General features: G+C 48.9%; 1 protein-coding gene across 1 annotated transcript in view; it reads left to right on the top strand.

Moving 5' to 3' along the window:
- Nucleotides 1-1,246: 1,246 nt before the first annotated feature.
- Nucleotides 1,247-15,091, top strand: part of FNDC1 (fibronectin type III domain containing 1) — a 58,995-nt gene continuing 45,150 nt past the window's right edge. The window contains exon 1 of the mRNA XM_061471426.1: nucleotides 1,247-1,447. Coding sequence (XP_061327410.1) covers nucleotides 1,357-1,447 — 91 coding nt within the window. The 5' untranslated portion in view covers nucleotides 1,247-1,356. The remainder of the gene's footprint in view (nucleotides 1,448-15,091) is intronic.

The following is a 15,091-nucleotide window of genomic DNA, read 5'->3' as shown; positions in this document are numbered from 1 at the left end:
GCCTGGTCTTTAGAGATTCCCTCTCTTTGGTATGCTGCTTTGTTTTTAAGAGCCTCTCCCAGGTTCTAGAAGGAAATATTCCAGGATTGATGATAAACAGTCTTCTGGAGACCCCCACAGCTACAGGCTGGGACCAGCTGCCTTTGCTATCATGGCGTGCCTATGCTACCACATAATTTGTCTCCCTACCTCAGTTCTAGTCTACAGTTCCTGCCTTGCAAATGGCTGCTTGAATGGGAGCAGGTATGTTCGACGGCAGAGGTGTAGCCTGAGATTTCAGTGCCGACTCTGTGCTGGTCCACCATGTACTCAGCAATGGCGCTGTGCAGCAGCATGCTAGGATGGGTGTCTGGGCAGAAGCTGGTTTGGAGCTAGCACCTGCCACAACCCTGAGCAAAGCCTGGCCTTGTTATTTACCTTTGAATCATGCTTTACTTGCTTGGTCTGTTTGTTTGGGGGTTTTGTTTGTTTTGGTTTGTTTTATTTTCAGAAAATGTAGTGTTCCCAGTGCCTGCAGAATCATAGAATCAGCAAGGTTGGAAAAGACCTTTAAGATCATCAAGTCCAACTATTACCCCAGGACTGCCAAGACCACCACTAAAGCATGTCACTAAAGACTTCCTCTAGTGTTTTTGAACACCTCCAGGGACAGTCATTCTATCACTTCCCTGGAAAGCCTGTTCCATGGCTTAAGGTTCCTAACCCCAGGAACCCTAATCAAGCATGTTCCTGTTCCAAGAAACTCTTGTATCTTACCTCTACCTCCGTGGCAGGCAAGAACTGTAATGCCTGACTTAGAAGCACCATGTAGATCTGACAGTGCATCTCCCCAGTACAAGACAACTGAAGCAAAAGCTCTGTTCAGAAGTGGGGTGAAAGTTCAGCAAGAACAAAAGATATGAAGGAATGACAACCCTGTGTAGAAAGCTCTGTCCAGTCGTTCATATGCTGTGCTCAGCCAGGCCTGAACACCAGCTGCGAGGCCACAGTGACACCGGGAAAGAGACAAAATGTAGCATGGTGCGTGGGTAACACGAGTGGACGAGCTGAGTCTCCGCTGGTTGCCGGGGAGCAGGCTCAGGGCTCGGGATCAACCCGTGGACAAGTTTTCTGACGGAGCCAGGTGAGCGGCAAAGGATGCTGCTGGGACCGACAAACGGGGCCGGGTCGGCGGGGCCGCGGGGGGCGGAGGCCGGCGCTTGCCTCCGCGGGGCCGCCCCGCTGCAGTGTCCTGGCAGCCCGGGAGGAGGAGACGGCGGGGCGCGCAGGAAGCAGCGGGGCAGCCCCGCGGAGACGGACGCCGGGCGGGCGGCAGCTCCGCGCCCCGCCGCTCCCGCCGCCCGCGTCCCCGGCCCCATGGCGGAGCCCGCCGCACTCCGAGCCGCGCCGCGGCCCTGGGCCGCCCTGCTGCTGCTGCTGGCCGCGCTCCTGCCAGCCGCCGCCCCAGGTAGGCACCGGGGGTGAGCTTCGGCCGCCCCACGCGTGTCGCCGCCGGCCGCCGCGGGGAGAGGTGCAGCGCGGCTGGGGCTCGTCGGAGCGCCGCAGCGAAGGGTGAACGGGTGCTTCGGGGCAGCCCCGCTCGCTGCCCTCGCCTGGCCCGGGGACAGGGGCCGCGGCGGCATCGCGGGGCGGAGAGACCCCTGCTCGAGGCGGGCAAAGCACCTGCCGCTGCCCCGCGGCTGTACCGTCCCTCCGTCGGTGCCGGCAGCGCTGCCCTCCCGTAACCGGGGGGGGAGACCCGAGCTGTGACAGTGGGGGTCTGCAAAGCTGGGCAAACCCCGAGGGCTCCCCGCGGCTCTCGGAGACCGGGACCCTCCGGCCAGCCCGCTGCTGCTCGCCTGCTCTTGGGGCAGCTCCGGGGAGCGGGGCTGCAGCCTGCAGGGACGCTACCGGCCAGACCTGAGCTGAGGGCAACGGAAAGCTGCCGTCCTCTTGCCTTTAGTCCCCGGATGCCTTATTCCCGCTGGCACCGGGTGTGGGTCCCTTCGGAGCGCCTGGGCTCTGCCGAACAGCCCCGCTGGCGAGGGCAGCCCCAGCGCCGAACAGCCCACTTCTCTCCATTGCCGCCGCCGGAGCCCAGTAAATCGGACTCTGGAGCAGCCTGGGCGAGGCAGCGCTGCCGTCAGGATCCCGGGGACTCTCAGCCTCCTGTTTAACCTGCTCTGGAGGTGGCAGATCTTACCGTCCTTTCCCGCGTGCGCTCTAACGGCAGCACTCAAGGCACTGTTTGAACTGCAGGCAACGCTGAGCCACGAAGCTGCCTCAGCTTGTGCCCACAAGGTTTTAGACCCAGAGGCAGGGTATAGAGGGACATACGGACGCGTTTCAGCCCCTGATTTTAACTACTGGGGTTACAGTGGCCGGACAGTTGGGTACACCTGCTCCGGGGCTCTGGCTGTCCCATCTCCAGCACGGAGCTGCAGTCTGCAGAGGAGCCGGCCAAGCCTGGTAGTATCTCACCCCCTGGCAGCCCTGGGCTTAGGCAGGAGAGCCTGGGACCTAATGTCACCTGTATCTCCTGGGGAGTTCTAGAGTGCAGCTAAACAGAGCAGAAAGATCTTTGAGTCTGGTTTGAAGACGGTGTGCACCCTGCCCTCTCTGCTGTGACTCTGTCGCGGAGTAGCAGCGGTGTGTTTACAGAGGCTGAGTGCAGAGCAGCTTTGCTGGCATGTGCCCATGTACCCACCGCTGTCTCTTTTTCTGTGACGTGCTGTGCCCGTACAGGTTAAACCTGGTGGTCTCCTGGAAGTGGATTTGTAGTAGTGCTGCTCTGTGGTGATGGGAAATGGAGGAGGAATGGGATGTGCTGTCTATGGGGCTGCCTGCTGGCAAGTGAGAGGAAAAGAAGGGAAGGGAGCAGGGGAGCTTGTGTGCTGTCAGCATGGGTAACATCCATGGGAAATGTCATAGCCTCTGAGGAAAAGTGTTAGCTGTTGAGTGCAGGCAGGCTCTTGCTCCTCTGGCTGTGCAATGTCTAAAGTGATTGTAGGGGTGTCTGAAACTTCACTGAAAATTTTGGATGTAACATCCGTACAGTCTTTTTTAGCTTGCCGTCCCGCTCCAGTGTGCTGTAAACCCAAGCCAATTTCTGAACAAACCCAAATGTCTTGGCATAGCGCTGCACGAGAGCTCTGCGTGCTTCCCAGCTACAAACCTCTGGAGCACACCAAAACCTGCTGCAGTGGGAGCACTGCGTGGTTAACCCCAGAGCGGCTGTGCAGGGATAGGGGTGGGCTGCACGTGTGCTTCTTGTCCCTGGGGGTGTGCTGGCCATGCTGAGCCATCATCACTTTCTTTCTCCAGTCTAGAGAGTACTTTATAAGCCATTAACCCAGGCTGGGCTCTGAACAAGTGCAGTCTCAAGCAGGAGGGCTGGCGGGTGCTGAAGTCCTTTCTCAGGGGGTAAAAGCTTTTGCTGAGTGCCTTTGCCTTCTCATCTTCTAGCTCTGTTTGAAATGGTCCCTTCCTGTCCTCCTTTCCTCGCCTTTCCAGCACACGCTCTGTCTAGGTGACCTGTTCCAAACCCACTCTGCACTTCGGAGCCTTTGCCCAAGTGCTGTGTCTGGGAGACAGGGAGACTGCCTTGGCTCAGCGGAGGGGCTCTGACAAAGGAAGTGAAAGAACCCTTCACTTTTTGCCCGTGAAAAGAAAAGATTTCCCCCCAGTGAGGGGAGGGTCTGGCATTGGGCTGGTGCTGTCATTGACAGTGCTTCTGCTTATCAAAAGGGAAAGTCAGAGTGGGGCCTGTGCCCGGGATTGTGTGGGCAGTCTCTTGGGCCAAGGAAGTGTGGCGCCCAGAGGGGCGTTGTGCCAGAGCCAGCTTAAGGGGCAGATCCCATTTGTGTATTGCCAAGAGAGATTTTGTTGCTTGCTGCCAGATCCTGTGCCTGGGAGGATGGATACTGAGGACAGAAAGCAGCCCTGTAGGAATCCTCCTTGGCTGCTTTTAGACAAACAATGTTCGAGCACCACCTGTGGCCAGTGGGAGAAGTTTTGGAGGAACGTTAAGATAAGGCTGTGCCCATCGCAAGAGCCTTTCTGACCAACTCTCATTTTCGCTCCTTGCCTAGACTGTGTGACATAAACAGAGAAAGCAGAAGGGTCTCCAAGGGAATTTTCCACTTCATTTAGCTCTAAGGAATGTATCTTCTCAGTTATTTAGGACAATGCTGTAATGGTATTAACTGTAGCTCTGTACCAGCCTTTGGGTGTGTCAGAGGTATGAAAGACCTTGCGCAGTCCAAGTCTGTAATTCCAGCTCTTCAGACAGCACATGGACTGAGGCTAGCTGGACAAGTGGTTAAGGAGATGCTTTCAGAAGCTGATCTATACAGAAGGAAGATGGGAGGGTATGAGGGTGAGTAAATCATGCAGCAAAACAAAGACATTCTTTCTCTCTGCTTGCAGAGGGAATGGGATCTTGTGTGTATTGATCCAGTGCCCCAAAAATACAGCTTCCTCCTCAGACACATTCAGTGCTGAAGTGACATTGCTGTTTCTCAATGCAGGACACTAAAATGGTAAATGTGGCTTCTGAGTCTCAAGGATAGCTGGGGTCAGACTTCATGTCTGCTCCAAGTTGTGTGTGTCTGTCTGCAGGTGGCCTATTGTCTCCAGATCAATACAGCAAAGAAGTGTTTTCACCAGGCTTAGTTTCTGGTGCACGTCTAGGACCCACGGTTTCTCCAGCTGGCAGCTGTGTCACCCATCTCTCTCCATCAGTGGGGAAGAGCTCAGGTTTGTGCCTAAGATGGCACTGGAATCTGCTGGCATCAGCCATTGGCTCTCTTAAATTTACACTGCTGCCAGCTGAGGTACAACCAGGACTTGGACCTTTTTCTGCCCAAAGACCTTTAGGGTGAGCCCATGTTTAGTGGCCTTAACGTGATCCCAAATACTCAAAAACCTGCAGCTAAACCAGCACCTGTGGTTTTGGGTTGAGTTTTTTTTTTTTCATTTGTTTCTAGTTTTGCAATGTCAGGATCTGCTTATCTTGTTTAGCTTGAGTTACCTATCTTCATAAATCAGTATTCCTTAACTCTCCGCTCATCTACCCAAGCGAATCATCCATATCTAGGTGCATGCATGTATCATGGGAACATTACCCACTTGTGTGTGTGATTTCTGCTGGGAGGAAGAGGGGGGGCAGATGTTTAGCTGAGCCTCCCCCAGGCTGATAATGCACTATGCAGATGAAGTGCTCACTTCTCCAGAGGGAGTGGCATAGGCGTTGATGTGCCTTTCTGCCTGGAAGCTCCCTGCTACCATTTTTGTCCCCCAGGCTGAGGTGTACTGTGTTCTTGTGCAGCCCTGAGAGGGCACTGGCAGCCCTTCTTGCACTGCACTGATCCCTCGGGCACAGGGGGATGAACCGCTGGGTGGTAAGGCAGTGAAATCCAGAGGGCAGCAGCAGATCTTGAACCTGGAAAGATCCTTTCCCTCTGGCTGTGAACTTGCGTTTTGGCTGTGTTTGCACTGACACCATAGCAGCTGAGGAGTGGTGTGGCTTACATTTTCAGGGCAATAGAAGAGTGATGGGTCTCTCGAAGAAGAGCGAGGTTGTCTAGAAGATCCTCTGCTCTGCATGACCCATTTTAAAGCCTTTGAAATAATGTTTAAATTTTCTTATATGTGTTTGCTGTGCTGCCGCTTATTCTGCTGCACTCTTGGCTACAAAACGTAGTGTTGAATGTTCACAAACTGCAGTGCCAAAATAAGCACTGCCAAGATCAAGACAGTGGCTTAAAAAGCACAAGATTTACAAAACAAGAACTGCTGAGATCTTTTGCTTTGCTGTCTGTGCTCTGAGTCTCGTGACACACGTTTCTGAGCTTTCCTCCACACCCTGGATGTCTAGGGATTTGGAGAGACAGCATGGTTTAGCCTGCATCTCCATTGCCTCTTACCAAAGAAGCACTTAGATGAGCAAGGGGATTTTGTACTGACTGTACCTGGCCAGATGGACTTCTTATGCTCTGATCCCAGATCTCACATTCATTCTTAATTGCAGGCATCAGCAGCATTTGCCTGCAGCACCTCCATAGTTGTATTAATTTCCTTTGGGGATCTACAGGCACCTGAAAAGTGTCAGGTTTCCCTGGTTCCTCTTTAAGATTTAGACAAGCTTGTAATGAAAAGGAGCTTTTTCTATAGCAGACCACACGGTTGAGTGCTTAAGTACTATACTGGTAGCAGAGTTAACATGAGCAACATCAAACAGTGTTTACATGATGACTCCTTCATTGCTCAGTCTTGGCTTGCCTGGGGAGATGGGAGGTTGTGCTCACAGCTCTTGTGCCTCTGGTCACTTGCAAGACCTGTGCTGACCTCTGACCCGCTGTTAGCTCTTCATAAATTACATATGTGCCATGGGGTGCAGGAGCATTTTGAGATGCATACCCTGTCTGTGTCAGACTCCCATGCTATGGTAAGAGCTGACCACACTTCAGTGTCTCTGAAATCCATCTGCATATGTGGCTCCATTGCAGTGTAGGTGCTTGCATTTGTCAGAGTTGATCTATATTTAAAGCAGGTAGCCCCAAGGGGTGGAGAAGCAAGGAAAGGTGGAAAAAAGAACCAAGTCATGTAGCAATTGTGTGCTCTAAACAGAAAGCTTTTCCTAAACAAAGAGAAATTGTTAGTTACATCAGATGAAATACTGAAATCCTGTAGTAAGGAAGGCAGTCCGTGCTTCTCCTTGCCCTGGAAGAAGACCTGGAAGGTACATCCAAATTTCACTATGTACATTATTAGAAAGTGGTCTGGAGAAGGGTGTGTTTTAAATCACCCCTCTTCAGTGGGTAACTTGATCATCAAATCAGCTCTTCATGAAATAGAGCAAATTACCCTTTGAGGACTGCGAACTGTGTTCATATTTCATTGTTCCAGTACAGCTATTTTGCTATTACACAGTCATCAAGTCCTCTTGGGCATCTTGCAATGGTCCCAGTTCCAGTGAACCTTTCTGTTTGTATTCTTCTGGTGTTAAACTGATTATTTTTCCACTGGAGGACTCTGTTATTCTTAATGTATACATCTGCTGTAAAATAAGAGGCAACTTTTCAAGTGATTATTTGTCATCATGTTTACTGTGTAGTTGGCTGCAATATATTGGCTGAAACTGGTTTTTGGGGAAAAGTGCAGAACTGCTGGAGGCAGAATGTTATCTTTTCCCTGTCTCTAAAAATACAACTGAAATAAGAGAAATTGAATAGTTAACGTAATTTGGTTTGGTGTTCTGTAATTAAGTGCTTTATCCCTCCTTTCAGAGTGGCATTGTTGGAAGGATGTAGGGAGTGGGAAAGGGTTTAGCTGGTAACAGGGAACAACTACTGAGTTTGGCCTAAAACTCCCACAATAGAAAGTGGCAGATGTGACTGGTGAATCATGCTGCTGTGGCTGGCAGCTTGTGATGTCCAGTGCCCAGACCAAGCCCCGCTACCTTCCTGGTCAGCCCTCTCAGAGCTCCTGCATGCTCCTGCTGCCAAAGGAGGGAAGCATGGGAGCAGAACCCTGTGCCTAACCCTGTTACTCCTCTGGCAGCCTGGGAAGTAACCAGGCCTCGTGTTCTCAGCCTTGGGAAGCTAGTGTTTAGTTTTAGCTGTGCTGCTAAGGTCACTGGCCAGCTCCGCAGGCTGTGGGCAGATAGATGGAGAGCTGGATTTAGATGCTGTTATTTTAGCTGGGTAGAGTCTTGCTTCACGTGGCAGTCCTGCTGAAATACCTATCAGCATCAGAATCTGGCCCTCCATGAGCAACTGTGCTGCACTTTTGCATAGTCTGAATGTCTTTCCCTTTTGTCAGTCACCTTTTGAAGCCATGCCTGGTTTGGTAACATAACTGTGTGTTCTTTAGTGTCAGATGCTTTGCAGATGTCCCTGCAGCTCATGCACGGAGAGGCTGTAGCCTTGTGAAGCTGATGGTGATCCAGTCACATGGCAGAAAGCTTGCTCCGCTTTGCAGGAGCGGGTGCTCTGGGTTATGTGTTTGCAGCCTTACTGTCAGCTGGGCTTCACGTTGGCTTCCCTCCTAGGCATGCTGATGGTTTGATGTTTCTGGTCTCCCAAAGTAAATGTATTATAAACAATTTAAGAGCGAATGGCTGTGATGGAAAGGGTCCATCTGGCTGGACTGAGACTTAAGCCTGCTTTCAGGTTGCATGTATTTTTAATATACATATTTGGTAAGTGTCCGAGGACTTGTTACTGGGGGGGTGACATGGGTATCACAGGACCTGGTTTCATTCATAGGTCTCAGTCAGACTTTCAAAGTGACGTCTCTCCTTTCCTGGGCTCCACTGGCCCTGTTTGAAAAACTCTCTGAATGCTTTTTCCATGCTGTGGTTCCAGAGAGCTGCCCAGCCTCAGCCTCTGTTCCCTTCTGCTCAAAACTTTCCAAACCAGAAGTAATGACTGAAAACTTCTGTGAGATGCTCAGTAGTATTTCCACAGGGTTTTATCAAACCTCAGTGAGAGGTACTGTCATCCCACGTAGCATCCCTTCCAGGCAATGAGCTGACTGTCCCTGGGGTGGAGAGGGGTGCATCTCCGTAAGATCCCCTCTACAACTCAGGACACAGGTTCTGATATTGTCTTGCTGTAGACTCCCTCTTGTCTACTATGTATTGGGCTGTGATTTGTGATAGGCTTACACACATACTTACCTGCTGTGTGAAATCAGTGGACACAGCTGAAGAAAGTACGTGCATGTTATTTTGCTGGATCAAATCTGCAGACTGATGTAGCTTGGTGCCTGCCTGTCCAATCTGGAGATGTTAATCCAGCTGCACCACAGAGAAGTGCTTGAGGGTCAGTTCAGCTTGGTGATCAGGTCATGTTTCTCTGGTGAAAGAGACTGTGAGCACAGGCTTGGAGAGCCTGAAAATGTAGGGTATCATTTATTCCAAGTTAGAGCTGCACTTGGAATGCGTGGCATTAAAGACCTGAAAATTTTCCCACCAAGAAGGCTCTGAATGGCATTTGTCCCTTGGAGTGTATGGTGCTAGCAGGCACAGAAGAAATGGCTATATTCCTAAAGAAGCAAAGCCAACAGAAAAATAAGCTCTTCTGTGATGGCGCAGCAAAGGTACTGAAAACCTAGGAAGTCTAAACCGTAAACAGCAATACTAGCAAGCAAAATTCTTGTTAGGTGTGTATGCAATGTGATGATTGCTCTGCTAGGGGGCTGAGTTCCTGTTCTTCATTCTAAATGGCTACTGTAAGTCAAGCTGGTCCTCTGAGAGTGTGAGTGCATGTTTAAGGGCACTGACTCCTCAGTGGGCCCAGCGTCTGTCTTCATGAAAGCCGTTCCCAGTCAGGGTCAGGGCTTCTGAGTGCCAGGTAATACCTGTTTATTGCCACCAGATGTCTCAGACCATAGGGGATCCTCAGGTGCCCTTCCAGCAGCTGAGACATGGAGCAGGATGTGCCATGCCGCTGGAAGTGCTGATTGATGAGGGCCAGACACCTCTGCAAACACGCTCACTTTCCTCTACAAAACCAGCTGTTTACGTTACCATCGGGGAGAGATGATGAGTGGTATGAGACACTGTGGGGTTCTGGTCATGTTTGGTACCACACTGTGCAGGTCAGGCTGGAAACCTGCAGCTGATGGTGTGACATGGGAATGGGAATGACTGATACCTTGGAGGGGTGGAAATAGATTTCAGACTGCCATTTTAGTAAAGTTAAAAGAGAAATGGCTTTGTATTGGCTCAAGTCTTTCCCTATGGTGGTGACAAGTGAGCTGTCCCATGTGTTCTTGGAACTGTGCAAGAAGGCTGGTGTGGGCATGGCTCTGCCTGCACAGTGGTGCAGTGGGAGCATGTCTAGGAGAGGATGGTTTCCACACTCCCCATTGGGAATGGAGGGGAGGAACCACCCATGTATGTGTTAGCTGAAGGGAAGAAGAGGGAAATACAAGATAAATGTGCTTTGTTTTTTTTTTTTTCTAGCACCAGCAGATTGAGAGGAAGGATGGCAGCACAGTGGAGAGAGATGAAGGGACAGATGAGATAACTGATGGACCTCAGGGGCTTGGTGGGGGTATGCATCAGAGTAGCTGATGAGTTAGTATGGATGTTCCTGAAAGAAGGTGGTGTGCCTGGAGATAGAGGAGGTTAATTAGGTAGAATGGGTTCCCAGCATTCTACCTGTTGCTTTCTTTGGGGAGAAGCAAGTTTTTTCTTAAGACCAGAGCCTTGCAGAACAAGCAGCTAATAGTTGCAGTGAGGGTGGCAGAAGCAGACCCTATGTATCCGAACATAAGAGCCTCCGTAAAGTTAGCTATAGGGCTTGCAAGATTGTTGGCAATGAAAAAGGAGCCATTTGGCTTTTTCAGCAAGAAGGGCCTCTTACGAATATATATTTGAAGCTGTTTGTACTGTATAAATATATATATATTTTTAAAAAAACATTTTTGTTACAGTTACAAGCAGTCCCTGTAGAAACCAACAAGGCAAATACTAAAACTTTTAAACTTCTGTAGCAGCTTTTCAGTAATTTGGGGCCCCTTTGTGTGGAAGGAAATCACTGTGTTTCAGGAAGCTTTGCTGCTTTAACAAAATGTTTGTGCTACTGAACGGTAGCAGATGGTCACCCCAGAAGACGTTAGTGAGTTGCTTAAGCTACTTGTAAAGCAGTGCAAATTTCTTTGCCTTCCTAGCCTTGGTTTGATGGATCTGAGCTGGGGTTTTGCTTCTGCTGTCACTGCAGGGCTGGTTACTCAGTGTTGGCCACACAGAACATTCAGATCCAGGCTGCACATAACTCTGTTAAGAAGCATCTCCTTGCACGCCATGCAGTGGAAGCTCTGTGACTGTAGAAGTCATAGAAGTAAGGGTTGATTTTCAGCAGGAGCTCATATAGGGACTTCGCAAAATTGGTTAAGAGCTCACAAAGTGGGCAGTGCCATATGGGTGTTTTGGTATTTGAAAACTTCATTCCTTGTCAGAGAGTCACCTAGCAGCAGTCAGACAGTGTACCATGTCAGTACACTCTTCCACTCCACCACTTCTTCCAATCTCCCACTTTGGGTGTTCAAACAACAATATGTGAATAACACAAAGTAAGAGTCCATGCACATTGGTAATGTATGGCTCTGGCAGACTGCTAGCTATGGCATATTAAGGGCTCTGGAAGTCTAACATGGTTCTTCCTGAGACTTGATCTCCTGATTTTTGCAGAGACTTTTTTGAGTTGAAGGGTTGATTTTCTTCCCCAGAGATTCCTCTTGCCATATATCCCACTGGTCAGGCATGCTCTGTGCTGTGTGGGGAGAAGCTGCAAGTTTTTAACCTCAACATTGGAGGCAAAGCCATCAGTTGTTTTGTAGATACTTGTATTTCTAGTCCTAGATATCCCTGGGCTAAAGCAAGGAAAATGGCATGGATTTGCTTTTACAAACCTGTACAGCTGTGAGTGCATCCTTTCAATATATTGAGCTGCTTTTCAGGGGTATTAGTTAGGTAAAAATTTTGCTGACCATCCCAGCTAGCACTTGACAGACCACAATGTGCAAACTGATGTGGTGACTGCAAGTGGCTGCTGCCATTTGCCTCAGTCATGTTTGCTCAGCTATCGTAGGACTAATGTAGTGTGTAATACAGCCCAGGGCTTTCCTTGAAGACATTGTTTTGAATATGACTGCAGAGGTTTGCTTTTTGAATGTGAAATAAGAAAGTGATCTGTCAGTAATGGAGATCTGTGCCTATTCACTTCTTACCTGAGCCCAAACTAGTACAGAGCTCCTAAGAATGGTGATTACTATTACTCTGACCATTTCCTTGGCATGTGTTTTGTCTAGTATCTGTGAGCTTTGCACTTCGGGAGACTTGGGAGTGTATGGACCAGCTTCCCTTTTTTTAGGGTACAGAATGGTTGGAGCTAGATGATCTCATCGTCCTTTCCAACCCAAACTGTTCTATGATTCTGTGATTCTGTGTACTTTTTGAAAGATCTTTTACCATAAATAATGTGGCATAAAATTATTTAGAAGGATCAAGGCTGGTGTTATTTCAAGACATGAATTGTGAACAGTTTTATAGGTAGATAAATAATGGTTTAGTGGGTTTTATTTGCATTTTGCATAAAGAGGAAGAAGCAAAGACTGTTGTTTTAGGATGTACTTTTTCCAGTTCCTGTGAAGAAACTTAATCTCTGAGAGCTGCTAAAGAGCAAAGACCAAAAGAGTGTTTTGTTCCTAGCAAAACTGTACCTTGAGAAACTCTCAAATGTTTCTGATTTATGAAAGGTTTGCAAAGGGAAATAAAAATTGAGAGTTTAAACTTTTTTCTTTCCTTCACACATGATGAAACTTGAATTCCTACTCTCTGACTTTGTGAGTCTGAGGAATTTTTGGCAGTTTCTAGTGGAAAGTTGAACGTGCACTTCAACTAGGGATGGAATGGAAAGACTTTACGTAAACATGTGAATCTCCGATAGATTAAAAAATCTGTGTTACTGTTACGGGTCAAGGGAGCCGGTTTAGATATATTGAGGTGCTTTTGGAGAGAGGTGTAAACCACCTTCACCCCATACAAGTAATCCAGAGCCCTTAAGAAGGATGATTTGGTGAATCCTTCTCAAGGATGCATAAAGGAATGAACCAGTAGCAGAGCCACAGCATCCAGATTTCCCACACCGTGGATCCAGAGCTAATCTTTGCTTCAGAAATGTCTCACTGACCCTGTTTTAGTGTATGTGTGTGAAAATCACAGTTTTCTGGGATTTTCAAAATCTCAGGTATCTAAAGAACAGTTGAAGGAATGAGTTTCTGGCTAGTTGTGGCTTGGCTAACACTCATCGCTGTTTCCACAAATGACTGATGTACTTCGTTTGGTAGGTGTTAATGTGCCCAAGGTGAATAGGATTATCAGAGGCTCTGTGGAGTAGGGGTGTGAGGGTGAAGGTGGCTGAGAACTTTTGGTTCCCCTCCACAACCTGACACCCCTAACTAATACAGAGGAGGTTAGCTTTGAGGATCTGCCATAAAACATCCCAGCAGCCCAGAGCTCAGTGAGGTTTGGACAGAAATCAGATATTTGAATAGGAGCATTTCATTAACAATACAATTCAGATAAAAAGTGAATAATATGAACTAAGCATATAAAGCTTTGTGCTTTATGGATGTGGGTAACCACTGCTTGATATAGTTGGAGTAAAAGCTGGTGCAGAAAGAGAACTGTGCTGCCTGCTGTGACTTTCCATAAGCCTAGTCCATATCTCCCATCAGGATAATTATGCCCAATGTTTTCTTCAGCCTTTGAATAAGCAGGGCCTCATTCTTCACTTGACTGCCTCTGTAATGTGGCACTGATTTTAGTGAGATTGCACTAACATGAAAGCAGAGCAATGGAGTGAAAATTTAGGTTCATAAGAAGTAATCCAGGTGTGCAGCATACAGACGCTGCCACGGTTTAGTTAGCTCCCTAATGAGCAGTACAGTTTTAGTAGGTGTGTTTTCCTTCCTGTAGATCTGTGGCCATACCTGCAGGAAGCAGGACATAGGTTGGCTCACAGGAACACATGCTCTGCCTCTGACTTGTTTTCCCTGCCAACCCACTTCAAAGCTAGTTCAGGCTGCTGGGTTATGAGTGAGGGAGCAGCGGTATAGGGGATGCATGACAGCCTAGAAACATAACTCTTTTTTTTACTGCCTTTCCTGTGGGCATCTTTTGAGGCCCACCTAGAGGGGAATAGGCTGGCTCACCTGCAAGCCATCTTTATGGGTGAAAAGAATAAATGTGGGTAGGCTGCAATGCAGTCCCATGTCCAGGCTGGGCAGAGTGGCATTGTGCAAGCTCCATGCTGGTGTCTGTGCTGGAGAGAAGGGCTTCCGTGGGCTTGTGATCCTGCACAGCTGGGTCACCCTTCTTGGATAGCCGTATCTGTGTGGGCATCAGCTGTGGGTGGAGAAGTACCAGCTTCAACCTGTAGAAAGCTCTGCATATGTTCCTTGACGTGGAAATCTCTAAAGAAAGATTTCCCTTGGTGGCAACTTCACAGAGTATGAGAAAACCACTGAGATTAAGTCAGTCTGAGTCATGTTCCCATGAAACCATCCGAAATTTTCAGATAAAAAGCAGTGCTGGCAGGTGATGTAATTCTTTCCTATTGCCATGGTGGATTTTACCATGTGCATTTGTACTGGGGTCAATTCTTTCTCGTAGAAACACGTGTAGAGATTATGGCTCAGAAGTGGTAGCTCTCCATGTGGGAGTCAGTATATTTTGCAAGAGGAATAATATCCATCTTAGTGCAAGCTCTGTGTTATCTTTGCCTCCTTCTGCTGTTGTCACAGGCAAAACTGCCAGGTTGTTAGAGGAGAATGAGGGTGTTGCCGCTTATTACAGGTTGTGCAGCCAAAATCCTGCTTGGGTTCCAAGGGACACTTCCAGTAGCCCCACACCCCTGACAGCCTTTGTTTTGGGGACAAACAGCAGACTGGGGCAGCCAAAATTGTAGGTCTGTTAGCTTTGTGGCAATCTTTCATGTTGCATGTGTCAGGAAAGGTGGGATGAAGCTGTTGCCTCTACAGATGCTTGGCATCCCACAGAGCCGTACCCGTTGCAGGTCTTCTGCCTTATTCTCCAATGTTGAGCCGTTAGGAAAACCTCTTGTTTTAGGGCATGTGTTTGACAGTGGAGATGTGAAACTTGCAGAGGAGGACACAGACTAGTTTCGACTTGGAATTTGATTACCCTACCATACATGGTATGAATGGAGGTAATGAGCGTTGAGGTGTGAAAATGAGATGTGCAGTGGAAAGCATTTTGACATAAACTGGTTGTGGCCCCTTTGCCCTCTGCCCTCCTGTAGCAGAAGTGCTTCCTAATCTCCCAGCTCAGCCCTGTGGAGATCCTGGCCATGAACAGGGCAGCCCTGCACCTTTGCCAGCTGGTTTTGCCTGCACTGCTCTTTCCAAGAAGCCCCCAAAGGTGATGCCTTTTCAGTACCACCTTTCCTCCAAGTCAGTGAATGGACAGCACCCCGTATGAAGAGTTGCAGACTAGGGCCACAGCTGCAGTGTGCTCTCGCAGCTGCTTTGGGGTTGCTGGGGGTTTTTATCACCACGGTGCTTTGATCACTGGAGA

Source organism: Pezoporus flaviventris, unplaced genomic scaffold (assembly GCF_033815535.1).
Source record: "Pezoporus flaviventris isolate CSIRO_AGI_PZ_B2104156 unplaced genomic scaffold, CSIRO_AGI_Pfla_v1 ptg000066l, whole genome shotgun sequence".
Taxonomy (NCBI): Eukaryota; Metazoa; Chordata; class Aves; order Psittaciformes; family Psittacidae; genus Pezoporus; species Pezoporus flaviventris.
Note: the sequence above shows the minus strand (reverse complement) of the source record. Positions and strands in the feature narration are given on the sequence as shown.